Raw genomic sequence first — 26,160 nt, forward strand, 5'->3', positions numbered from 1 at the left:
GACAGGTGGCCTGCTCTCTAGGTGGGAAGAGCCCAGAGCCAGGTGCACTCCAGCCTCTCTCGTGATAAACTTAACTGGCTGTTAGAGACACAACATCTTCATGGGAGGCCATCTATCTTTTGCACATTCTTTGGATCCACGAGTGGTGTGAATAGTCAGCCGAAGCCTCTGGGCTTGCTTAACTGAGATGGGTGGACTGCCCTTCTAAAATGCCAAAAGACAAAAATGCCAAGACAGGTTCTTGTCCTCTTTCCCTCTGGAGGTCGGTCAAGGCCTGGGGCACCTTAGCTATAAGTAGCTCTAGCCCTGTCACATACCTTCCCTCATTAGACTAGGTCCTCCCTTTGGCCCCCTAGAGAAGCTCCAGAACCCAGCTGATCTCACAGGATCGATGCTGATTGGACAGCAGCCCCAGCATCGCCCAAGAGATCTGGCAACCAGGTGGCCTGCACAAAAGGCAACAAAGGGAGTGCACCAAAGAGTGAATCAGCTAGTCTGGGATCCTGGCACCACCGAGGGCCTTTGCTTTCCGGTGTGGCCCAGCGTCCGCGTTTTCCTCTTCTCCTCCGTGGCTGCCTGTCCCTCTGGCTCGGGTAGGGCAGTGGTAAGGGAGAGAACAGTAAGGCATCCAGGAATGGCGGCTGGGTCTGTGTGTCACACATACAGTCACACACAGCCTCAGCTGTGTTCCTGCCCCATGATGCGTGAGTGCTGGGGCCTGGCCCTTGTCCTGGTGCTGCGGGAAACCTGACCCCTGCCTCCATCTCTGTCCCCTAGATGCTTGGAAAAGTAGATATTCTCCTGACCTCCTAAGCCATCCATTGGTCCTGGGTTGAAGCCATTTCCATCCCTGTGCTTTGGTGGTCATCGGCATCTTGCCTCTTGAGCTAAACAGCAAAACAGGCCTTGAGCAGGGTGTACCTGGATGGTGATACAGGGGCGGGCGTCTGTGCCTGGGTGCTTTATACATGTAATTTTGATGAGGCTGGATGGCAAGGAAGCATGCCCACCTGACCCTCATGGCCTCCATGTTGCCTTGTCCCCTAGGTGGGACGCTCATCCCTGCTGGTGGGGAATCTCAAGAAGAAGTATGCACAGGGGTTCTTGCCTGAGAAACTTCCGCAGCAGGACCATACCACCACCACTGACTCAGAGATGGAGGAGCCCTATCTGCAAGGTAGCGTCTCAGACCCTGGATGCTGGGGCTTCTGGCGGGGCTGAACAGGACTCAGCAAGGCTGGAAGGTCCTTTCCTAGTATCCACGGAGGGGCTCTGAGCCGGGGAGCATGTGAACATGTCAGCTGACCAGACTGCCCTATCCTGTGCCCGCTCAGCCCTGTCCCTAGAAAACGGACGGCAGTTCCTGCCCCTGGGGAACTGAGTGTGCCCTGCCTGTCTCCAGCCCCACTCCTGCCAGCCCCAGGATTCCAAGAGCGGCTTTGCCCGCGTGAGTCACTCGCCAGTTGTAGGCCTGCAGGAGCAGCCCCAGGTGGCTCGTGCCCTTCCTCTACCGCCTCAGGAGCCTGCACTCAGGACGGGGGCCAGCGAGGGCTGCACTTGCCACACGAGCCACCGACTAAGTGGAGGCGGGATGGGACGCCCACGTAGGCTGCAGAAGTCCTGGGCTCTGTTACCCAGGCCGGCAGCCAACTGGACACCTCAAGGGAAGGGCGGGGTAGTTCCAGACCAGTGGTGACAGCATTGAAGCTTTCCCTGTGAGCCGCCTGCTCTCTTCCCGGGTCCTAAAGAGGGCCGCTGGTTCTTCCCCACCCGTGCTTTGCCTCATAGTCCTTAGAAGCAGAAACTGCTGGGTGTCCAGGGGCCGTCTTTGGACACCTTCGGGTACTTTCCGGGGTGAGACCACAGCCCTTCCAAAAATAGCGACAAAGCAGTTTGGCACTCTCCAAGCCGCTGCTGCAGGCAGGACAGAGCAGTGGCCCAAGGTGGGGCTGTGGGCAGTCCTGTGGGGACTACTCCTTGTCCGCGCTTACCGATTTTCATGCTTTTCAGAATCCAAAGAGGAGGGTACTCCCCTTAAACTCAAGTGTGAGCTCTGTGGCCGGGTGGACTTTGCCTACAAGTTCAAGCGTTCCAAGCGCTTCTGCTCCATGGCTTGTGCAAAAAGGTGAGAGCCTCAGCCCCTTCCCTTTTCTTGGGATTGCGCCTTGGTACGCAGCTCCTTATTTCCGTGACCTGCCTGGAAGCAGCATCCCGTCACTCATTCACCAAAGAACTCCCATGAGCAGAGCAGGGCAGGCGGCAAGGGTCCAAGGGAAGGAAGCAGCATGTAGCTTGTCGGGCCCTCCTGGGTCCCACTGGCACCCGCCCTTGGCAGCTCCCATCTCCTTAGGGTTTACCGAAGCCTCCACCGGAAGCTTTGCCCAGAGCCACTGCGCTGGCTACAGACGCTTCCTTTGTGAGCGTTCGCGCAGCTTGGAAGACGGATGATCACAGCAAACACCGACGTTGTTTACTGTGGACCGGCTGTGTGTGAGTCTCTGTGCTGGGTGTTAATATGCATCATGCCATCTGATCTTCAGAGTAATACTGTGGGGCAGGTATTGCTATCATGCCCTTTATACATGTTAGGAAACTGAGGCACCAAGGAAAAGTAATTGCGCCTAAAGCCTTCGAGCTGGGGATCTAGACTTGCTGACTCTAAGCCCGGAGTGATCCTTGTGCCGAGAGGGAAGAGGCCTGAGCCCCCAGAAGAGAGGAGCTCTCTAGGCCCCAGGCAGAGACGCCCTGCACACCAGCTGGAGTAGGGCTGTCCGCAGCCCTCCCTCCCCGCAGGCTGCGCTGGAGGGCCTCCCGCACCTTTGTGACGCTCTGCCAAGCTGTCCTCCGTCAGGACGGAGGACACTAGTTTCCCAGCCCCGGTGATACGTGGAGTGGAATGTGGCAGCCCTGAGTTCTTACCGTGATCCGAGTTGTGCCAGGCACTTTGCACACGTTAGCTTATGTTATTGCCAGACCGGTTACAGAAAGTGAGTGGTCTCCTCCCCAGCGCTAGATAAGGAAACTGAGGGGCTAAGTGACTTGCCCAGATCCACACAGCTAGTACTGAGTGATGGACTTAGGACTGGGACGACGAGGCAGGCGCAGATTTTGCCAAGTATCTTGGCTGCTCTTCCTCCTCCTGGGCCATTCGCCCTGCGACTGCCCTGACCACCCTTGTTCCCCTGGCTCTGGCAGGTACAATGTGGGATGCACCAAACGAGTGGGCCTTTTCCACTCGGACCGGAGCAAGCTGCAGAAGGCGGGAGCCACAACCCATAACCGCCGTCGGGCCAGCAAAGCCAGTCTGCCAACACTTACCAAGGATACCAAGAAGCAGGTGAGAGGCTGGCGGAGCCTGAAGCTCGTGCTCTCGGGTCCCCACCAACTTCCCTTCCTAACACGACCCGGGATGCCCGCCGTCCTTTTCCGCTGCTGGCATCAGTGCTGCATCACGTTCTCATCTCTCATGATCTGTCAGGTCAAGCCGTCTCCCCGTGTCCCTTCATAGGTCCCTTCATTTAGACCCATGGGTGCTTCAACTTTCCCTCCTCCGTGACCTTGCCCCGACTTCACCCCTTTCTTCCAGTTTGCCTCCATCCTTGACTTCCGGGGCTCCCCTGCCTGAAGAGACAGGCTGTCCCAGGTAGCACCTGCCTTCCGAGGAGGGCTAGGTGAGAGGCAGCCGACACCCTTTACTTCCCCTCCTTGTTGCCTCTCTGAACATCAGAGCACTGAGTCCTTGAAGGTCTCTACCAGGAACGTGGGTATTTGTTCATTAAGTATGTTTTAGCACTGGCTGTACGTCAGGAGCTGTTAGGCACTAAATCTCTTAAGTTGTGCTCCAGGAACTCAGAGCCTAGTATGATGCTTCAGACCTTATGTGTATTTTGCTGTTTATCGTTATTGTTTTGGCCATAAACCTCTTTAAGAATCTGATGAAAGCTACAGTCCAACATAGACACACACAAGAAAATTTACATGCTATTTCAGGTGGTTTACAGACCATCCCCCTAAACCCACAGAGCCCTGGTTAAAACCCCACATCTAGAGGAAAGAACAGACGTAGAATCAGATCATTGTAGCATAGTGTGGTACGTGCTCCAGTACTGGCACTGACTCTGCTTAGGATCCGAGAGGGGACATGGCAAAAGAGGCTTTTTGATCTCGAATTCAGATACATAGTAGCAGACCACGTAGAAAAGGGACAATATACCTGCCTTTGCCCAGCGCTCTGTTAGAGGTGCTTTATGCCCCCATCCTGAAGAAAACCGTTTCTCTGTGTTCCCAGCCAGCAGGCACTGTGCCCCTCTCAGTTGCTGCCGCACTGCAGCTAACACACAGCCAGGAAGACTCCAGCCGTTGCTCCGACAACTCAAGCTACGAGGAGCCCCTGTCACCCATCTCAGCCAGCTCATCCACCTCCCGCCGGCGACAAGGCCAGCGGGACCTGGAGCTCCCTGACGTGCACATGCGGGACCTGGTGGGCATGGGGCACCACTTCCTGCCAAGCGAGCCCACCAAATGGAATGTGGAAGATGTCTACGAATTCATCCGCTCTCTGCCAGGTAAGGTCCTTGGAAGTTCCACGCCTGCCTGGAGTAGCAAGGAAAGCGAGGGTGTGAGAGACCTCACCTGCCGCCACCAGGAGAGACCGGGCAGTTCAAGGAGAGGCTTGGGTTCAGGAACGGGGTGCGGGGTGGGGGGCAGAGATGAGTAGGAGGAGGTGCCTGCTGGTAAGAGCTCACATTCTAGCATGGAGCACCGACTGTAATGTTCCGTGGCTATAATCTGCCGTATCTGTGGGCTCGGTGAGGGGCCTGTGTGAAGGTGATGACCTGACCAACCCTGTGTGTCTCCGGGGCGAGTTGGGAGGGGCGTCAAGTGGGAGTGGAGGAAATCGGTCAAGGAGAACGTTAGAACGAAGAACGTTTACACTGAGTGACGGTGGACAAGCAGGCCTGTGCCGGATGGAGAGACGGCATCAGGGAGCAGCCTAAGCAGAGACATGCAAGCATGTAAAGGAGCCGGTAGCTGCACGTGACCCTGGGTGCGCAGTGCCGGTGGTCTCGAAGGTAGGATCTAGAAATGAACCTTGAAAGACCTCCCATCTGCACGGCTGCACTCGTCGGGACCAGAGCTTCTCCACTGTTTCTTCTGCCAGTCTCACCCAGCCACTGACCAGGTCAGGCAGTGGTGACCATAAGCCCGTTCACTCAGAGACCAGAGTGGGATATAGTGGTTAAGAGCAGGCTTCGGAGTTAAACAGAACTGGGCTCAAATCCAGCGTATTATCTATTGCCGCATCCCCCAGGTTTGTTATCGCACAGGTCCTGTGGGTAAGGAATTCAGGAGCGGTTTAGGTGGGCAGTTCTGCCACGAGGATTCTTAGGAGGTTGCGATGAGGATGTCAGCCAAGGCCAGCCAAGGCCATGTGAAGGGCCACCTGGGGCTGTCAGATCTGCCAGGGTGCCTCACTCACACGCTTCCCAGGGAGCGTGTGGCTGCTGGCAGGAGGCCTCGGTCACTCTCCCACGGGTCTCTTCAGAACGCTCACGCTTGAGTGTTCTCGTGACATGCAGCCAGTTGTCCCCCCAGGGGGTGATCCAAGAGAGCAAGGTGGAAGCCACCCACCATGCCCTTTACGATCTAGCCTCAGAAATCACATTCTGTCACTTCAACAATATCTTGCTGACCACACAGGTCACCCCATTCATTGTGAGGACTCATGAAAGCATGAAAGGGAAGCAAGGATTATTGGGAGCTACTTGGAGGCCCATAGTTCACCCCAGTGATTCATGTTCCTCCCTCATGCAAAATACCCTCACGCCTACCCGAGGCCCCACAAGTTTCATCCCATTACAGCGGAGGTTCGAGGTCCAGGATCTCAGCATCTAACACAGGTCCAGGCACGGATGAGGCTCACTGGGTCCAGCTCCTCAGGGATGATTCAATCTGCAGACCTGGGAACGAGGAACGGATTATCCACTTCCCTCCACAAACCTAGGATATGGTGGGATGGGCATTGGGTAACCACGGTACACGTGCCCATTCAGGATGCCCCGTTCAAGAAGGGAGAACACAGGAGGCTACAGGAGTCACCAGTCCATACCAGGGCATGTGTTGGCATTTCCTTGGTTAGGACTCAAAGCCCGGAGTGATTCTCTTTCGCTCTTGGTTCCACCCTGAGTCATCCTTCCTTTCCCATGAAAGGCAGCCTGTGGAGTTGTTTTCTCAAACTACTTCCTGCTGCTTTTATTTCACATTACCTCTGATCCTTTCCGTCCATGTGAGCAGTGTTTCTGCCAGACGATTCTCTCTTACTCTTTGTGGGCTTTTTATGAATGTTATCCAACAATGTCTTCAAGACAAGCCTTACTCCACATTAGGTTTCTTCTGAAGCCGAGGGACAGTGCCCTTAACAGTCTGAGGAGCTGGGCTGTTGAATGGAGAGGCTCTGTGAGGCACGCCCATAAAATCCTGAGAGAGCGTTTGATCCAACAGTTCTCTGAGGCGGCACCTTAGAGCTTTCTGCGGTCTTAACAAAAGATTTAAGTCACCCCCGCAGTTTCGTCTTTAGACTGTGTCTTTTTGACTGTGTCCTGGATTTGGTCTTTGCCTAGAAACCATTTCTTAATTTTAGCATCATTTGCCATCTGGAGAGGCTTAGGAGTTTCAAAATCAGCAAATCCAGGCTCCTTCCTGTTCTCGTTTTCCTCGACCTCGTCCCTCCTCGCATTTCCCACGGCCACGGTGGGAGGCCAGGTGGCACCTGCAGTGGTCTGCCTGAGGTCTCCTGAGCCCAAGCAACTTTCAGTAGGCGTCTCATGCCCACGGGGTTACCACCAGCAACAGTGTTGCTAAATTTTCTACTATTTCATAACAAGGATCCCTTTTCTTCCAATTTCCAGTAAGTTTCCTCACGTTCCTTTAAGCCTCCCCAGCAGTTTCCTCCAAGACCATCAGGCTTCTTACTCCCGTCTTTCAGGGAACCTTAGACCTTCACTGCCACTCTCCTGAAAGTCCCTCCAGCTCTGGCCCGCTGCCAAGTCCAAGGCCACGCCCACGTGGTGAAGGTGTGGTGATGGCAGCACCCATCTTCCAAGTACGCAGATCTGCATTGGTTACCTACTGCTGTGAAACAGATTACTCCAAGACTAGTGGCTTAAAACAGTAATCACTTCTTATCTCGAGAGTTCTGTGGAGTGGCTTAGCTGGGCACTTCTGGCACGGAGTATCTTGCAAGGGCTCAATCACGATAGCAGCCAGAGCTGCAGTTTCTGAGGGCTTGGAGCTGGAGGACCCCCTTCCAAGGTGCTGCGCTCACATGGCAACAGGGGGAGCTGGCTCTGGGCAAGAGGCCTCAGTTCCTCTCCAAGTGGGCTTCTCCAGAGGGCTGCTTGAGTGTCCTCACGACACGGTGGTTGGCATGTTCCAAAATAAATTATCCAGAAGACCAAGGTGAGGCTGCTGCGCCCTTTGTGATCCAGCCTTGGAAATCCCATGCTGTCAGTTCCACAACCCTGTACTGATCTCCGGGGTCAGCCCAGTTCACTGGGGGGGGGGGGGGGGCGGTGAACAAGGAGGTGTCGGGTCACAGGACCACCTTAGAGTCTGGCTACCTTGGGTAAGTCACTCAGCCTCTCTCAAGCTGTAGAATAAGAACAGCAACACCTTCCTCAAGGTGTGGTCACGAGAATCAAGTGAGATGATGCATCTGAAGGCAGTGACTGCCAAGCGTGACCGCTGGTAGCTCTCATTGATACTGTCTTTGGTCATGTCCCCTCAGGCTGCCAGGAGATAGCAGAGGAATTCCGTGCCCAGGAAATCGACGGGCAAGCTCTGCTGCTGCTCAAGGAGGACCACCTGATGAGCGCCATGAACATCAAGCTGGGGCCCGCCCTCAAGATCTACGCGCGCATCAGCATGCTCAAGGACTCCTAGGGCTGGCCGGGCACCGGGCTTCTGGCCCCGGGCTCCTCCTCCCGACTGAGCAGAGCCAGCGGACACTCCTGGGGGCCCGGAGATGGGGCCAGTTGAGGGAAGGGGCCTTCCCTGTCAGGCATGGCTGGGGAGGAGGTCTTGGCACCTCCTCAATGGCTCTCAGGGGCCTTTCTTTCTGTGGGAGGGGCAGAGAGGTAGGTGGCGCAGAAGATGGGGCTTTATGCTTGTACATATTGATAGCACTGGCTTCCTCCAAAGTCCCACTACTCTAGCCCCACTCTCTTCCCCTCCCTCTGTCCCCCATTTTCCAGGGGGTATACGGTCAGGGCTCCCAACCTGAGTTGGGTCACTTCCAAGGGCAGCCGTCAGGCCTGCCTAGAGGCCTCGGAAGCCCTTGCCCGCCTTCCTCCACTTCCTTCTCCGGGCCCAGCTAACTCTTCCCGCTGCCAGCTTCTCCCACTGCAGCCTGTTTCTGAAGCAGCCAGAAGGGTTCTCCCCCCTCACCCTCTACAGGTGGAGGGAGAGAAGCTGGGCCCAGTTTGGCCACGCCTGCTGGCACAGACGCCTTAACGCTGTGTGTGTGACTGTGTGACCGTGTGGGAGCCTGGACTGACAGGCTGAGAGCCACCCTCTGGCATCTCCAGGTGTTTTGTAGCAAACAGCCACTTAGTGCTTTGTCCTGGACTCCACTCAGCCTCAGGATGGGGAATAGGAAAGAAGGGCCGCCTCAGTGCAGAGAGGCACGATCAGAAAGCGATGAAAAGTAGTGGGAGATTTTCCTTTGCAGATGGCCGAGGTGTCTCCGCAGCCCCTGCCTGCACTGTGACGTCCCCCTGACTGCCCTGCTGTGTCACAGGCGGCACTGAGGAAGCTGCTGGTGGGCTGGGCCGGGCCGCGCCTCCCCGTCTGCCTGCCCGCCCGCCCGCCCTGGGAGCCCAGCGGTGGGGCCCTGGGAACATCCAAGGGCAGAAGAGCTGGAGTGACCACCGCTGAGGTGAAGAAGGCAGCCTTCGGCCTCGGGTCCCATGCTTCTCTGCCTCTGGAACTTGCTGGCGGCGGTCTGAGCTGCCCGTGGAGGAGGCGGGGCAGGAAGGGCGAGGGCCTGCCTCTGACTTGCCCGGGCCTCTGCAGACTCCTGGGGGGAGTGGGACTCTCCCTGGGGGAAGGGTGGGTGCCCTTCTGAGCTTGTTCTATTCCCCACTCACACCCCCAGGCAGGGTTGGAAATGAAGGACTTTTTTAACCTTTTTGTTTTTTAAAAATAAATCTGTAAAATCTGTTCCTTCTGTGCCTTTCTCCCCTGGGGATGCCTTTCTGTGGTCCTGAATAGCTACTTTTCATCTGTCAGGAGAGGGGTGGGTCCCTGGGTTGGGGGAGGGACGACCACCTTAACTGGATAGCATATCCTCCATGCTTCGCTGGGGCTGGGTCCTTTGAGGGTGCCCTTGGTCCCAGTCCACATGAGAAAAGCAGATCCCACCTCTGTTCTTCACACAGGTGTCCCCTGGAGTGTGAGGTCCAGGGCCCCTTCAACTCTGAGCCCCCCTACCCAGGACTGCCACCAGGGAGACACGATGCTGTTGGGCCAGGGATATCTGGCACACCTGAGGCAGAGCCCAGACCCTTCCCTCCGCCGTTTCCAGAACTGCCCTTGGGGTGGCTTTGGCTCACTCAACCCCTGAGCGCTTTCTGGATGCTGCAATAGCAAACTATTAGGAGAGTCTCTGCCTCAGGGAGGTGACGCCTAAGCCTCGAATAAAGGAGAAGGGCCTTCCAGGCGCAGACCGCTCACTCAGTCTGTAACATGCTGTGATGGCGGGGCCCGGGGAGATAAGCAGGGGCCTTTTAAGAGCCAGTACCCATATCTGGACGAGAACTCTCTGGAAGGCCTTTTAAAATGTAGCCACTACCCGGAGGAAGAGGAGAAACAAAACTGGTTAGTGGACGACCCAGAGGGTGGAGCCAGGACTGGAAAGTCTGGTGGTCCCGGAGGTCGGGAATGGCGACAGGACAGAGGCCAGTGCAGGACCCTGGGCCGAGGGGGCGTGGCAGGGGGCAAGGACCTCAGAACCTCAGGGAAGTCGGGGAAGGTGCCTGGTGGAGAGGGCGCCTCGGGAGCCCCCTGCGCTGCCCTCCCCTCTCCAGGCCAGGCGGGCCGGCCCACCGTGGCCCGTGCAGCTCGGCGAGTCCACGCTGGACCTCCACTTTCCCTTACTGGAGGACAACGCCGGGCCCAAACTGAGTTTGTCCTTATGTGTGTGGTGGAGAAGGGAACTAAAAGCCCTGAAAGAGGATATGGTGGATTTGCAGGGCTGACTGACACAGGTGAGTATCAGCGCCGTTTCTTCACTCTGGGTGAAAGGCCCCAGTTTGAAGGGTGCCTCCTTCAACATGCGTTTGCTCCTGAGGTTTACACCTTACACAGAATTTTGCAAAACTTTTTTGATCATGACCGACAGTTTAAAAAAAGTTTCCCACCCTCGTGGATGTACTTGAATATATAAACTGAAACAAAACAATACCTACCCTGATGTACAATACATTCTGACATTTTCAATTCCCTTTCTGTTCATATTTTTAAAATCTCAGTCATGATCCATAAGATTGATTTCATGGCCCTCTAATAGATCATAACCTGCACTTTAAAAAAAACCCTGCCTAGTGCAAGCTTTCCAGAACTTTTCCATGTAACTACTTTGTGTGGCTCTTACCCTGTCCTGGGTGACTGGTGCACATACCTGTTTTACTGAAGAGATCAAGGGCTCCTCAAGGTGAACTGTCCAAGGTCACACTCAGGTGACCGGCGCCCTTGAGATCTGGCTGAAGGTCCGCGCAGAACAAGGTTCTCCCTGGGTGGCAAACACCACAGTCTGGCCCGAGGACCACGAAACTGAAGAGGGGCACGAGGAGCCCTGGGGAGGAAGAGTCAGTACAGAATGTCTCAGCACCTCTGGCCAACCAGAGCTGGCCTTCCATCCACCCTCTTCCAGGTGATTGGCCCCAGGGGGCTCCTCTCCGGGTAGTTCATCCCTGCTTGCTCCTGTGGCTGTGGTTTCTGGCAGATGGCCTGAAACTGCTTGCTCCCAGTCACCAAGAATGGGTCATTTCTTCCCCGGCCCTGAGCTGAGAAGGTTCTTGGCAGGCTGTCCCACCAGCTTCCTGTCATGGCAAGGACTCAGGTGAGGGGGGGACGCTGCCAGTGTCAGGGGGAAGATGAGGTGGGACAGCTGTCCCGAGTGGAGTCCAGCCTGGTGGTCAGAACAGTCAAGGAGGAGGCACCAAGGCTGGCCTGCTGAGAACCAGCTGAGCCATATAGGTCCTGGGAGAAGGTGACTGGAGGACATCGCCCAAGGGGCAGAGACGGTCCAAGGAATGGGTGGTGGGGTGGGGGGAGGCTGCATCCTGGGAGATCTCGTGCCCGTGAAGAGCTCGGCAACTCCTCCTGCTGCCCTAAACTCTGAGCCCCCTCAGTGAGCAGAGAACAGACTTTGGGGCGCACCTTCCACTGCAACTGTGAGCCCTCTATTCCAACTGGGAGTGACTGTCCAGGACTGCAAACTTGTTCCCACTTAGGAACTAATGACTGATCTTCAACCTCCTCCTGAAAGCAAGGAGAGTACAGGAGCAGGGCATGAGGCCACCTTGTGGGACCACCTTCTGCAGGTGGAAGCGGGGTGGAGGGGAGGGGACCCTTTTGAAAATATCAGGGCAAGGAACTGGGAGGAATGGGTCAGGCAGGTGCCTCTGTGGACTAGGGGCTCCCTGGCTGGGCCATGGGAGGGGGCGGCAGGAGCCTGTTGCAGGCCTGGGTGTCAGCACCCTCCCAGGGCTGACAGCTGGAGCCCACCTGGACCACTTGGGGACAACTCTGCATGGCTGCCCTAGTTGTGAGGGGCCGGCTAAGAGGGTCAGATGGCAGGGAGGGCAGAGAGAGCTCCGCTGCAGCCTTCTCCTGCGCCTGGCACCTCCCATGCCGTCCCTCCGGGGGGGCAGTCTCGCTTCCAGGAGCGACTGTAAAATATCTCAATAATTTTTATATCGATTACATATTGAAATGATATTTGGGGTTACATATTGAAATGATGATATATTAGGTTAAAATAAAATACTAAAAATTTCGGTTGTTTCTTTTCACTTTTTTAACATGGCTACTACTAGAAAATTTTAATTTACGTTCGTGGCTCACATTATATTTCTATTGCGCAATGCTGTTCCAGATTTTTTCCTACGTTTTTATAAAACGACATAGAAACACGTCTGTAAATGCACAGGTACACAGGTATAGGGACTTCCCCCCCGACAGAAGTGCAGCCAGCCTCTATGTACAGTTGTTACTTCCTCTTCCACTTGATTCTTTAGGCCCTCTTTTCCCGAGAGCACATATAAATAAATCTACCTTATCCTTTTCAGTGGCCACATTGCTTTCCATTGTATAGAAATGCATAATTCATTCATCCAACTCCCTAAGGACGAACAGTGGGGTTGTTTATCTCCATTTGCTTTTTCCAGCAATGCTAGGAGAGCATCCTTGGCCTGTCCACTGTGAAGTCTCCCGTTTCTAGAGGTGGGAAAGTTGGGTCTGGTGTGAGTGCTTGAAATGACTGTGCAGGCTCCTCAGGCAGGGCTAAGAGAGGTGGACTTCACCTTGCAGGCACTAGAAAGGCTTAGAAACACTTGTTTTTCCTAAATGGTTAACTCTGTATTTTTCCTTCATTAAAATAGCAATAAAAGCACATTACGGACAACTGGAGGTAAAAATAACTTATTACACAGTCACTTACGTTCTTCCTTTCAGTCTTATTTGCTCCGGCATGTTTTCATTGCTAGATTGTAACCACAGTGCCCATCAATTTTAGATCCTGCTTTCCTCATTCACGGTTCTTGTGCAAGTTTTTTCCATGTGACTGCAGACTCTTCATAAAAAGTTTATTTAGCCAGTCCCTTCGGCTGGACGCTGGGGCCTTTTTCAGTTGTATCTGAGAGGGCAGCACAACGCCTTCTCCACTGGTGCCCTCCAGCCCACGTTCAACCAAGCTCAAGTCTCCCTGTGTGAAAGAAACACACGCACCTCCATCAATCCCAAGCCCTCAGCCCCTTCAGTTACCATCCTCTCCCTTTCCTTTTACAGCCAAACTTCCAGAAAGAGCCGCTTCCACCACCACCACCCCAGCCTCCACTGCCTCCTCTGCTCACTCAGTCCCCTGCCCGTCCCCAACAGTGTCCTCGGTGGGTGCCTGGGCCCTGGCTCTCCTTCCTCTGCTCTCTCCCTCTTCCACAGCGTCCCTGCCCTCCTGGTGAATCCCAGAACTCTCTCCCAAGCCTGCCTGCCTGCCTGCCTTTCTGAGCTCCAGCTTCTTACCCCCAACCAGACTATCAGCCACCATCTCCTTTCCTGGTCCCCCAGCCCTGTCCCTCTCATCAGTGACCAAGTCCTGCCCATCAACCTCCTTGACAGCCATTCATCACCTACTCCTCCCCAACCCACTGCCAACACTCACCTGTCTTCCTGCCTCCACCTGGTCCCTGCCCCACGTCCAGGCTCAACAGTTCAGCCGGAGTATCTTCCAAGTAAAAATGTGACAGCATCGCTCCCTGAAGGACAGAGCTTTCAGGGCTCCCCATGGCCTTCAAGATGAAGTCCAAACCCCTTATCCTGGAATGTGGGCCCTGGGTGACCTGGCTCAGGCTTATCTCCAGCCTCAACTCTTATCACTTCCTATCCACACCCTATACCCCCGCCCCTGCAGCAGGCCTGCAGTTCCCCGTATTTTCCAAGCACTCTCACCTCGTCACTTTTACACAGTGCTGTTTCTTTTTCATGGACCTCCCTTTCCCCTCCACTGCCTTCTTTTTTTGCATCGGCAGGCGGACTCTCAACCACTGCGCCACCAGGGAAGCCCCACTGCCTTCTTTGTGTGGATAACTTTTAGTTCTTCAGGTCCTAGTTCTTCAGGGTCACCTCCTCCAGGAAGCCTCCCTGACTTCTCCCCAATGGTATCTGGCCATTTGCAAGATAATGGTATCTTGTATTTACACTAATCACAGCCTTGCTGTGCTGTGTTCCATTCATCTGTTTGCAGTCTGTCATGTGACCCCATTCCCCTCCCTTCCTGGCCACCCACATCTTCCTGACCCGGCTCCCTTAAAGACAAGGTCTGTGTCTCGCTCACCTCTGAATCCTTGACCTAGCACAGTGCTTGATTCTGAGCTTGTGACCAATAAGTATAGGCTGAAAGCATGAACGAGCAGAAGCTAGTGAACATCTTGATGCATAAACTTCTCCCATGCTGAAGATGATCTCCTTTGAACAGATTCCCAGAAGTTGCAGTGATTGGATTAAAGGGGATGACTAGTGAAAGCTTCAATTCCCACAGCTAAGGAGCTTTCCAAAAAAGCTGCAGCAATTTACATCCCACCAGCAGGTGTAAGAGTGCCTGTCTCGCTGTATTCTCCCAGCCTGGCTATTTTCATTTCTTTCTTTTTAAAAAGTGCTCACTTTATAGGCAAAACATCCCACCTAGTTCCAATCTATAAGTCTTTGATTACTAGTGAGGGTGAACAGTTTTCCATATGTTTGCCTACTAAATGCATTTCCCCTTCGAGGATTTCCCTGTTCACGTGACATGGACAGTTAAGGCAGGTGGCATTTTATGAGCTGACTCTGGGGGCTGTGTCAGGAGTGACTGGGAGCAGGGAGGTCGCTGCTGCAATGGTCCTGGTGGGGGATAAGCAGGCAGGATGGCTGTGGGGGCCGGAGAAATAGGAGGGGCAGAGGGGGGGCGGAGATCAAGGAGGCCAAGCCAACCACCCACCCCTGGGGACTGACAGTGGGCGAGGCAGAGGGAGGGGTCAGTGCACCCAGGTTTCACCAGCTGAACAGAAGGGGTGTCTGCCCTGAGATGCACAGGCAGCTACGTACACACACAACCGCAAGGTGCCTCTCTGAAGCTATTTACTGGATACACCTGCTGAGGAACGGTGAGGTGGGGTAGCAGAAAAGGCAGGGGCGGGAGGGTCTGATCAGGCAGGCTTCTTGAAAGAGACCAGAGGAGGCAGATTTTGGAAGGACTCACAGGGCGGGGAGGGGAGCTGGGAGGCTGTGCAGAGAATCCTGAGGGCTGGTTTAGGAATACTACTACTAATGATAATCAACAATAGCTAAAGCTTACTGACCTTTTACTGTGTGCAAGGCCTTGTTCTCATCACTTGGTAGGTATTAACAATATCCGTCGCAGCCCTCTAAGGCGTGTGCTCTTATTATCTGCATTTCTAGACAAGAAGACTAAAGTGCAGAGGCCCAGAACCTTGCCCAAGGTCAGACAGCTAAGAAGTGGTGGCCTGGGATTCGAACTTGGGGGTCTGGCCCCAGTGGCCAGGCTTTCACCATATGGGTCCTGTCTGTCTACAGACACCCGCACCCAGAAGGGCTGAGGAGAGTTGGAGGAGACCTGCCCAGAGGAGCTTATTAAAATTCTCAACTTTTAGGGCCCTCCTGGAAAACAAGCAACCATGCATAAATCCCAAAGTCCACCTCCTCTGAGCCAGCAGTGGGGTCGCTGAGCTCTGCTGGAGGGACCCGGCCCTGTGACTGGAGCCGCCATAGACACGTGGTCCCTGACCGCAGCCAGCCCTCCGGGCAGCCCAGCAACTCATCCCTAAGCCCCAGATGCTCTCAAATCCCAGCCACCAAGCCACAACCCCCCCCGCATCCCCTCCCAGACTCTCCCCGTCCGAGGTCAATCCTACCCAGGCTAAGTGCCCCACCCCCTAATTTACTGTCCCCCAAGTTTGCTGCCAGGAAAAGCAAAATGTTATACATCTAAATGCTCATCACAAGGGACCTGGTCAAGTAAATGATGCCACCTCCAGTCAATGGCATATTAGGCAGCTGGAAAAAAGGGTGAAGAAGCGCTTCACGTACTGAGGTGGAACAACCTCAAGGACATAGTGGTCAGTGGAAAATGCAAGGTGGAGAACAGCGTATCACTGTGCTACCATTTGTGGGAGAAAATCAGAGGAAGGGACAGAGGGAAGGGAGAGAGAATTTGCTACCATATTTATATTTGCCTGTATGTGCATAAACTATCCCCTTGCAGGGGAACTGGGTGGCCGTGGCTGGGAACAGGAAGGACTGCACTGTCTATACTCTTTTGTACCTCTGAATGTCTGTGCCAAGTGAACAGAATAATACATTCATATTAAAGCGAACAAATAAATGAAACACTGAATTACCCATTTTTCATATATATGTGTGTGTGTATAAAAATATATGCAGAAATGAGTTGCCGACCCCCCCCTCCCCACCCCCCAGGGCCTGGAAGAGAATCTTCTGATCCTATTTGCACTTGGCCTCTTAGGGCTGCTCCTGCATGGGCTCCCTGTAGTCAGGTACAACCCCCTTCCCCCAGCACTCACGATGGGACCAGCAGGGCAGGGCTGAAGTGGCTCTTTCCAAGTGCCTCCTTGAGGGATGGAGAGTGGCACCTGTCATGGCCCGCACAAGCATCCTTGCAGGCTCTCCCTCCTTGTAAGGAGCAAAGCGACAGGGCTCCTGGGCAGGCCAGCATGCCCCTCACTGATGCTCCCACCCCACAGGCACCTGGGAGTCCTCACCCCCATGGGGCTCTGCCCTTTGGCCAGAATGCCCCTGCTGAGAGACAACTTCACAGGTCCCCCGCATCCTTGGTAAGGAGCTGCCATCTCTCCCATTCCGAGGATACCCACACACCCTACAGAGCTCTGCCCCAGCGTTCCTGCCCTCCTCACATCCCCCACCCTGGCAGGGCTAGGCACGCTACCCAGGGGCCCCATCAGGTAACACATCTCCCCCTACTCTGCTGGATCTGGGAAGAGATTTCTAGGGGTAGGGCCTGGGTGTGACCCATCTGTGGGTCCCAGGACTGGGGAGGTGGCGGTGATCATACATCAAGCAGGAAGATGAATGGACCTGTCTCTCCATCCCTGCCCTGGCCAGGGCCCGGCCTGAAGTCCTGACCTGTACCTGCTGGGGGGCCCCCATTATTTGGGATGGCACCTTTGACCCAGATGTGGCCCAGCAAGAGGCTGTACAGAACCTCACCATTGGTCTGACTGTCTTTGCTGTAGGCAGGTAAGGCCCGGGGAGGGGAGCGGTGCTATCCAAGCAGGGAGTGGGAGGGGGTGTGCACATGATGCAGGGGTGGAGCACCCCATTCTCCTGGGCTGTAGGATCCCAGGATAAAGCGAGAAGCAAAGACAGCACCCCTTGTCCCAGACTCCCAGCATGAGGGCAGGACCATCCTTTCCCTTCCCCTCCTCCCTAGAGTCCACCCAGCCCAGGCAGCCAAGGGCTCAGCATCACAACCTAGAAGGAACCTGCCCAGGGCCTGGGGCTGATCATCTGGAGGCCTTGGGTTTGCGGTGAGAAAATGATGGAGTCTTTCAGGTGAGAGGAGGTGAGAACTGGGTAAACAGAGGGGATGGCCCAGCTGCAGAAGCCTCTGTGGAGGTCAGCGGCTCAGGTTTAGGCACACAGAAAGGGCAGGGCGGGGGGAGGTTCACCAAGAAAGTCTGAAGGTGGAAGAGGGGCTGGGGAGCTGAGGGCTTTTGCAAGGGAGCGAATCTGGGCTGGATAAAGAGGGATGTGAAGAAAGGAGGATGCGGAGAGGGGTAGGGTCAGCAGGCCAGAGGGGTCAGTGAGGAAGGACTGTTGGGGGTGATATCACAGGAAGTGGGCTGGAAGGGCGGGGGCTCACACAGTGGGACGGGTGAAGCCACAACTTGGGGCGGGGGGCAGACTGACGATGACCAAGTCGAGGGAGAGGCCATGGGGGCAAGTGACTGAGGAGCAGGGAAGACAGAATCACGACAGGAGAGGAGGCCAATCGAGGAACTAATGGTCCCCCGGGTATGGACAAGGAACCCAGAGTGGGAGGTGGAGAAGAAACCTCAGGGGGCTGACCTGCCCATCTCCCCGTTATGGATGTCAGGGTGTGCAAACTGGTATTCACTTTACAGTAGTGATGCAAATGGGACTCCTGGCTTAGAGTGGCAATCAGATCCTACAATCCTAAGGTAGAGAGAGGTAGTGTTCAAGGCAACTTAAGGACGAGTTTCTAATAACGGAACAGGCTGCTTTGGGAAGGCACTGAGAGCTCTGCATCCGGGAAAAGATATCCAAAAGCCTGGGGAAGGAATTCTGTCTTCAGAGACCCCAGACCAGCGGTCACCAACCTTTTTGGCACCAGGGCCCAGCTTCATGGAAGACAGTTTTTCCACGGACCAGGGGGTGGGGGAGGGGGGGAGGGGATGGTTCAGGTGGTAATGCAGGTGATGGGGGCAGATGAAGCTTCGCTCACTCACCTGACGCTCACCTCCTGCTGTGCGGCCTGGTCCGCGGCCCGGGGGGGTGTTGAGGACATGTGCCCCAGACAACTGCTCAGGGCTCCTCCAACTCTGTCCCTTACACTCTAGAAGGGAGAGAAAGCCAGGAGGGCCCCTGAGAGGCTGGGGGCAAACAGGACTGCTGGCCTCTCCAGGGCCTTGGTGCTCCCACTTCTGCTCTGAATGCTGAGTAGGGTGTTCCTGCACCAGCCCTAGGGGTCAGAGTCTCTGAGTCCAGAAATTCCAGGGTCCTGAGGTCCTGAGTTCCAAGGATCTATGAGTCCAACACCCTGGGATGCTGAGGCTTCCAAGATCTCTGATTCCAGTTTCTCACAGTTCCACCCGGAATAGAGCAAGTGCACGTAAAAGTACAGGCTCCAGTGCCAAGCTGGGTTCAAATCCTGGCTTTCACTTACCAACTATGTGCATGCGTGCTTGCGCAGGTTACTGAAGCTCTTTGAGATTCAGTTTCCTCACCTGAGAGATGGAGCTAACAATGGTGAGGATTAAATGAGATAATGCACGTTACTTTGAACATTATCTGCCACACGATTCCACATTATCAGGCGTTAATGAGTGCGATTACTTTAGAAGCCTGGGGTCCCAAAGCCTGTTCATACAAAGCTTCCAGTATTCTGAACGTCCCGGTTACCTATGTAAGGAATCACCACAAACTCAGTGACTGAAAACAGTTCATTATTACCACAGCTCGTGATTTTGTGGCTCAGGAATTCTGACAGGGCTCAGCAGCAGGGGGGCCCCTCCCTGCTCCCAAAAGTCCTGCGGATGACTGGCGGGCACCTCTCTCCGTGGCTAGGCTGGTCTCCCTCACTTCGTGGCAGCATCTGAGTTCTGACACTTCTTTTTTATTTTTTAATTTACTTATTTTTTTTTATTTTTGGCTGCGTTGTGTGTTCGTTGCTGCCCACAGGCTTTCTCTAGTTGCCGCGATTCGTTGCAGTGCGCAGGCTTCTCATTGCAGCGGCTTCTCTTGTTGCAGAGCACGAGCTCTAGGCGCATGGGGTTTAGTTGCAGCGCTCAGGCTCAGTAGTTGTGGCTCGCGGGCTCTAGAGCACAGGCTCAGTAGTCGTGGCGCACGGCCTTAGTTGCTCCGGGACATGTGGTATCATCCCGGACCAAGGCTCGAACCTGTGTGCCCTGCATTGGCAGACGGACTCCTAGCCACTGTGCCACCAGGGAAGCCCTGAGCTCTGGGATTTCTTAAGCGAAGGGTCAGAGCTCTAAAGAGACAAAGGCTAACGAGCCGGTCCTCCCAAGGGCCAGCACAGCATCCCTTCCTCGGGACTCTATTGATAGAATTGGTCAGGGAGAGCCGCGTTCAAGCGGGGCACAAAGGGCCTCTCGGGGCAGGGGTGGCAAACAATGGGTAATTATTTTTAGTCCACCTCGGACGATTTCGGGGCTGGACAGTTTTGGAGTTCCAGGGACTGGGGTTGCAGGGGCACAAGTACGGACGAGGGGAGGCCTCAGAAGCCCGACGTCTCCGCGGATGGCGGAGTGCGCTGAGGCCCGGCTTACTCAAGACAGCCCCGCCCCGCCCGACAGATACCTGGAGAAGTACCTGGCGCACTTCCTGGAGACGGCTGAGCAGCACTTCATGGTGGGCCAGCGCGTGGTGTACTACGTGTTCACCGAGGGCCCGGCCGCCGTGCCCCGCGTACGGCTGGGCCCGGGCCGCCGGCTGCGCGAGGAGCGCTAGGAGCGCGAGGAGCGCGTGGCGCGCTGGCGGTGCTGGCAGAACGTGTCCATGGTGCGCATGCGCGCGCTGCACGCGGCGCTGGGCGGGCAGCTGGGCCGCGAGGCGCGTTTCTTGCGCTGCGTGGACGTGGACCAGCACTTCAGCGGGACTTTCGGGTCCGAGGCACTGGCCGAGTCGGTGGCGCAGCTGCTCGTCTGGCACTACCGTTGGCGGAGGCGGCTGCTGCCCTTCGAGCGGGACGCGCGCTCGGCCGCCGCGCTGGACCCGAGCGAGGGCGACCTCTGCTACCAGGCGGCCGTGTTCGGGGGCAGCGTGGCGGCTCTGCGGCAGCTGACGGTCTACTGCGCGCGGGGCCTGCGACGGGACCGCGCGCGCGGCCTGGAGGCGCGCTGGCACGACGAGAGCCACCTCAACAAGTCCTTCTGGCTGCAAAAGCCCGCCAAGCTGCTGTCGCCCGAGTTCTGCTGGAGCTCCGACGTCGGCCGCCGGGTCGAGATTCGCCGCCCCCAACTGCTCTGGGCGCCCAAGGAGTACGCCCTGCCGCGCGGCTAGAGACGCCCTCGGCCTGGAGGCCCGAACGCCGGCGGGGGCCCTTCTGGAAGCAGCGTGGCACGGGGGCGGGGGGGGCGCGGGAAGACTGCGTGAATACTATCCCCCACCGCCCGGGGTGGCAGGAGGAGGCCCGGCCTTTGGGGAGCGCCTCCCCGAGGCGGGCAGGCGGGCGATCCATCCCTTCCCTGACTTTCCACAGCGACCCAGATACGGTCAGCTGCCTGGAAACCTGTCACCTCTGACCTTACTGAGTTCAGTGGAGGCCCCCGAAGAGACGTTTTAGCCCCTTCCCCATATCCCCCCACTTTTTTTAATGGGACTGAGGCACACAAAAGGAACATAACTACGTAAGGACCCAGAGAATCTGTGAGTCCGTCTGTGAGGTCAGCAGCTGGAAAGCAAGGACTGGCCCTCAGGTCCAATAGAGCTGCCACTGGGCAGGAGCCCCAGATAGAGAAACACAGTGGCATCTGGTTCACCTCTGCCTCCCTCAGCAAAGTTTGTACATATTTGAGTAATATGATAATAAAATACATTATTCCCAAGTGTCCTATGGCCCTTTCTCCTAGAGAATCCAAGTCCATAAAAATGACATTTCCTTGCCATGGAACCCATATGGCTGTTTGGCCACAGTGTCTGGGAAATAAATTTCCTCATCCGTGGCTGCTGTCCAGACTCTTCGTCCTCAATAAGGAAAGACACAACGTCCCGAACAGAAGCCTGAAGTCATCAGGCTCTCCAGGAAAGGTGGTTCCCTCCGGGAAATAGCTGCAGGGACAGGGAAGTTATCTGCTGGAAGTCCCTGAGATATTGTCTGACAGTTGAAAAACGGAGGCCCGGAGAGGGTGGGACTTACCTCCAGGTCTTCTGACCCGTTTGTGTAGTGTTCTCACAGACCTTGCATTTTTAAGAGGCTCCACTATTTTCAGGTAGGACAGCAATTCTGGCTATAAGCCAACTGTGATGGTTTTCACATAGTAACAGTTTTTACAAACACTTCCAGTTGTTGATAATGTAAGAGATATCTCCCCTCTCCGAAGCAGTTCCAAGGCCCCAGTGTCTCCTGCCTAAACTAGATTAGCAGAACCCAGCAGACCCTTTGGACTCTGGGCTAGAGCTAAGAACAGGCTAGGTGTGCCTAAGAACAGGTTATTGCTTGATGGCTATAGGCTGACATCCCTTCCTCTGGTGGGAGACTGTCCTCCACCTTACACTGCCTGCATCATTCACCAAGGGCCACACACACTGAGCCCTGGGCCAGCAGAGACCTGAGCTCAGGCCAGTAAGATCTGGATGGAAATCTGCTCCTCTTCTGACTCTGTGCGTGGCTGTGGACTAGTTCCTTACCCTTGCTGAGTCTCAGTTTTCTCATATGTAAAGTGGGGGTGCCAATCACCCTCCTTGCAGGGGTTGTGATGCTGCAGAAAAAGTTCGTGGAGAGCAAAGGAGTCGCCAAAGGACAGCCATTTCCTGTTTTAAAGAGGAAGTGATGGCGCGAGTCAGGGGTTTCCAGGTGCTGGGCCGGGGGAGCCTCATGCTGTGGGTGGAGACCTTCCTGAGGAGGGGGAGGGGTAAACAGCAGAACAGAGTGGAGGACCTCCTTTGTCTTGCCCAGAGGCCCAGGGTGGGGGTGGGGCAGGCTCAGGTGTAGAGAGGCTCAGGGCAGCAGCAGGAAAAACAGGGGATAAGCTCCTTCTGCCGCTGCTTCCATCAGTGTCCCTGTTAATCAACAGTATCCTCAGCACCCACGCTGGGACCATCAGGGACCGGGTAAGCTCCTGAGAGCTTCCAGGTGAGCCGGTGAAAATCAGACTCCCAGTCTCCCGAGTGTCACTGCTACATGCAAAATCTTCACCTGTCCAGCCATCCCACCTACCATGCCAGCTCGGGTGTCACCCCCCAAAATTCCCAAACATCACCAGCTGTCTAGTCAGGGTTCCTTGATCATAAAGGACATAGATCCATCAGGGCTACATCAAATAATAACAATTACATTTATTGGGTACTTACTATGTACCACGCACAGTTCTAAGCCTCAGATATCTATTGGTTCATTTAATCCTCATATGCACCCTATCAACTGGTTACTATTATTTCCCTCATTTTACCTATGAGAAAATCGGGCACAGAGAGGTTAATTAACTTACCCGATGTCACACGGTAACTTATAAATAAATTCACTGATGTGAGAACAAGCAGGAAATTAGAGTGGGCCAGAAGATGGAGACAAAAGTCAGGAGCTAAGGTTGCCACTGGCTGGCCCTCAGTCTCCTCTGTCCGTCTCCGCTTCTCTCTGCCTCCTTTGTCCTTCTGCTTGTGTCTGGCCCAACACAGCACCCCGTGCACCCCACACACACACACACACAGGATTTTCCCGTTCAGGCGCCCACCATCGCCTAACTTGTTCCTAACTCACTGAATGAGGAATCTGATTGGAGAGCCAGCCAGTGGTGTTGTGGTAAACATTTAGCAACTGACTCTGAGGAAAACGAAAGATCAACCCTAACGAGGGTTATACTGGCTTATGTAACAGGACGGTGCTGGGGTCAGGACAGCTTCAGGGCTCGATGATGTCTCCGGCTCTCCACCTGGCTTTGTTCAGACTCAGCTTCATCCTCGGGCTCCTGCAGCAGCAGCAGCTCCAGCCTCATAGCCTCCAGCTAGTCCAGTGATTGAGGAGACCAAGAAGTCCCCTGCACACACATCTTCCCCAAGGGGGTCACTGTTTTGATTGCCTAGGACGGAGATGCAGGAACTCCCCCAGAGTTTATCAAGGCTGGCCCTGTGCTAGCCGCCTCGTGGGAGAGAAAGTGACTCAGCCATGAGCCACCATTGGGAACTCACTCCTCTGAGCCCTCATGGTCCTTGGCTGCGAATGATGGACGCAGGAAGGGGCATTTCCCTTCTTCCCCGAGTCTTGGGGGGGGGCGGGGGAGGGGAGAGGAGCAGTGGAAAGGTGCCCCCCAGCCCCACCCTCGCACAGAGCACGCCACACACCGCCACCACCCGGCTGCAGGTACAGTTTATTCTTCACAACAGAGAAATACAAAGAGCAGAGGGTTTGGAATTCCTTTGTTTCTTGCCCCCTTTAGTGTCTTCCCCCACGTTTGACTTTTTTTGCTCCCCACCCCTTTCCTTCAATATAACGCACACTTCGTTCCTGAAGCCTTGAGGGGCACCTGCCCTCACCTCCCTGCCACCACGATGCAGACTGAGAAGCCAACAGACTGTTTTCTCTTTTTTAATAAGGTAACTAGTTCTAAATATGGTGGCCTGGAGGTCCCATAGAAAAAAGCAAAGGGGTGTTAACAGTATGTATAACAGCATATTTACAGGGTAGTAACATGCGGACAAAAAGCTACAATACTGAGTATCAGACGAAGCCAGTCAAACAAAGGGGTGGGGGCGGGGCAGAGAACCCCGTGGGAAAAGAAACCCCAGGAGACGTTAAACTGGTAAATCAATGGCGAGTTAAGGCTTAAAAAGTGTATAAAAATAACACAGTTAATATTCAAAACGGAACTCCAGATACAGAATATATAGATGAGTTTCTGTCTAGTTTTCTTTTTTTTTTCCCCAGGGGATGTAGGGGGGGCTTCTCCGGGCTCTGTACATGGTTCCTATATACACGGACACGCATGGCTTTCAGATTGGGGTGTGTCTGTGGGAGCTGAGGGCAGGGTCTGCTCCCGGGACCCTCCTCCCCGAGGATCCCTTCCCTGCCCAGGGGCTTAGGGCCTGGGCTGGGGATTCCCCTCCATGGCAGGGAAGACAAGTAACCCCTCCTTGGGCACTGCCCCATCTGGAGGAAATTCTGGAGAGGGGGGTCCTTGCCCCAGGCCCACTCCCTCCCCCTGCCCACAGTCTGGGATGGTGGGAGAGGTAGCCAATAGGTTTCTTGGCCAGCACCGAGGTAGACTGGGGTGGTCTTCAGGGCAGCAGGGGTGCCAGGTCTTACCCAGCCCACCCCACCCCGTTTCCCTGGGCCTGCACCCAGCCCAGCCAACATTGCACCCTTTGGTCCTGTGGACCTCCTGGCCCCTCTCATTTCGTCTCCTGAAGACTGGGTAGCCCTGGTAGCTGCCACATCCCTCTGCTCAGTGATGCCCAGGGCGCAGCTCTGGAGGCTCGAGCTGGCACCCAGTGGCAAGCGGCTCACTCCAGCTGCCTCCTGCCCCTCCCACCTGGGGGCCCCCTTTGCAGTCCAGAAACCCAGGCTTGAGCCTTCCCCTCAAGACCTGAGGCCGTGGCAAGATAAGGTCCCACGCTGCCCTCTGGTTCTCTGTGTCCATCTGTCCGGTTCTTTTAATTTCTCGGTCTTAGCAGCACCAACTTCTTGGCCAATAAATATCTTTTTTGTTATTTCCAAAACAAACTTAAAAAAAAAAAAAAAAAAAAAGAACAGTGAAGCAAGTGAAGGGTGGGGAACAAAAGGAAAACCCAGCAGAGAGGTTCAAAGTGCTCTGAGATCGTCTTTGGATGCCACCAGAACAGTCCAGAATCTTGCAGTTGGCCTGGCCGCCCCCGGAGCTGGACCGGGCAGGGCTTCTGCGGCCCAGGCTTTCTGGAAGGTCAGGAAGGTCGTGAGAGAGCTCGGCTGTTCCTGGAGGGCCCCTGGAGGGAGTCGGGGCCTGGTGCTGCCTGGGTCTGTGTCTGCCAGTGGGCAGGGCGGGGCGGCGCCTTGCGTCGGCTCAGATGAGGGAAATTCGCACCGGGATGCCGGGAGACTCCGTCCTCTGGGGCGAGTGATGGCTCACCAGGTGCTCCACCACCGTGTGTTTGGACATGTGCTTCATCAGGTAGGTCTCCTGTGGGCGGGGTGAGATTCAGAGCTTACAACCAACTGCGGGCAAGGGGTGCAGGGGGAGCTGCAGTTCCCACAAGCGGCCACTGGAGGGCTCCTTGGTAGGTGGGCCGGCTAGTGATGGATAGCCACAGCTTTGGGGGTTCAGACGGGCATCAGCATTGGTTCTAAGGATGCTGCATCTCTGCCAGCAGTGGGGGCTGGCTTATTTACCAGAGTCCGAGCCCACAGTGTGCTGACTAGAGAGCTGGCAGGCACCAGGCTCACCCCGCAGCAGTGCCCACCTAAAACTCCCTAGGGCCAGGCCAGCTGCTGTCTACCAACTGGCTGCAGTGGAGTCGTGTCCGATTGAGCATAGCTGCCCCCATATGGCTGGTTCTCCCAGTGGGGGCGAAGCAGTAGGCCTCAGCTGACCCTGGCTCTGCCATTTCTCAGCAGTGGAATGTTGGACAAGTCATCTTATCCCTCCAAGCCTCAGTTTCCTCCTCTGCAGGCAGGGATGGGGAAGGAACAACCTCAAAGGGTTGCTGTGGTGATGTGGGTAAAGCTCTTAGCATGCAGTAGGGTTGAGGGGACCACTGCTTCCCTAGTCTCTACATTTCGTTCTAGGTGGTGATGGGAGCCCCGGCCTCTGCACCCCCATGCTCCATCCTCCTTTGGGAAGAAGTGGGGCCTGATCTGATTGGTGACTTTGGGAAGCTTAAACTGGGCATGCTCACCTCATCCCGTGAGCACTGCCACAGACTCTGCTAAGTCTGACCTGAGGCACCCAAGACTGGGTA

The 26,160-nt window shown here is 55.4% G+C and overlaps 3 protein-coding genes across 11 annotated transcripts in view; 2 read left to right on the forward strand and 1 right to left on the reverse strand.

The window, feature by feature from the left end:
* PHC2 (polyhomeotic homolog 2) overlaps positions 1–9,219 on the forward strand; it is a 101,867-nt gene extending 92,648 nt beyond the window's left edge. For all 6 annotated transcript variants that reach the window (XM_089896573.1, XM_089896571.1, XM_022575160.2 and 3 more), the window contains 5 exons: positions 1,048–1,177; positions 2,011–2,125; positions 3,196–3,337; positions 4,289–4,565; positions 7,787–9,219. In XM_089896573.1, coding sequence (XP_089752699.1) covers positions 1,048–1,177; positions 2,011–2,125; positions 3,196–3,337; positions 4,289–4,565; positions 7,787–7,941 — 819 coding nt within the window. In that variant the 3' untranslated portion in view covers positions 7,942–9,219. The remainder of the gene's footprint in view (positions 1–1,047; positions 1,178–2,010; positions 2,126–3,195; positions 3,338–4,288; positions 4,566–7,786) is intronic.
* Positions 8,062–20,574, forward strand: A3GALT2 (alpha 1,3-galactosyltransferase 2). The gene is given in 8 exon segments (XM_022575004.2): positions 8,062–8,135; positions 8,253–8,262; positions 8,798–8,961; positions 16,252–16,268; positions 16,271–16,328; positions 16,536–16,625; positions 16,915–17,049; positions 19,869–20,574. Coding segments are annotated over 8 exon segments (1,254 nt in total).
* A 3,005-nt stretch (positions 20,575–23,579) lies between these two features.
* ZNF362 (zinc finger protein 362) overlaps positions 23,580–26,160 on the reverse strand; it is a 37,792-nt gene continuing 35,211 nt past the window's right edge. For 3 of the 4 annotated variants that reach the window (XM_022575155.3, XM_022575153.3, XM_022575154.3), the window contains one exon: positions 23,580–25,382. In XM_022575155.3, coding sequence (XP_022430863.1) covers positions 25,370–25,382 — 13 coding nt within the window. In that variant the 3' untranslated portion in view covers positions 23,580–25,369. The remainder of the gene's footprint in view (positions 25,383–26,160) is intronic. The other variant, XM_022575156.3, reaches the window with a different exon arrangement.

The sequence above is a fragment of the Delphinapterus leucas genome, chromosome 1, assembly GCF_059928025.1.
Source record: "Delphinapterus leucas isolate spDelLeu-1000000601 "Yukka" chromosome 1, BTC_Dleu_Yukka2, whole genome shotgun sequence".
Classification (NCBI taxonomy): Eukaryota; Metazoa; Chordata; class Mammalia; order Artiodactyla; family Monodontidae; genus Delphinapterus; species Delphinapterus leucas.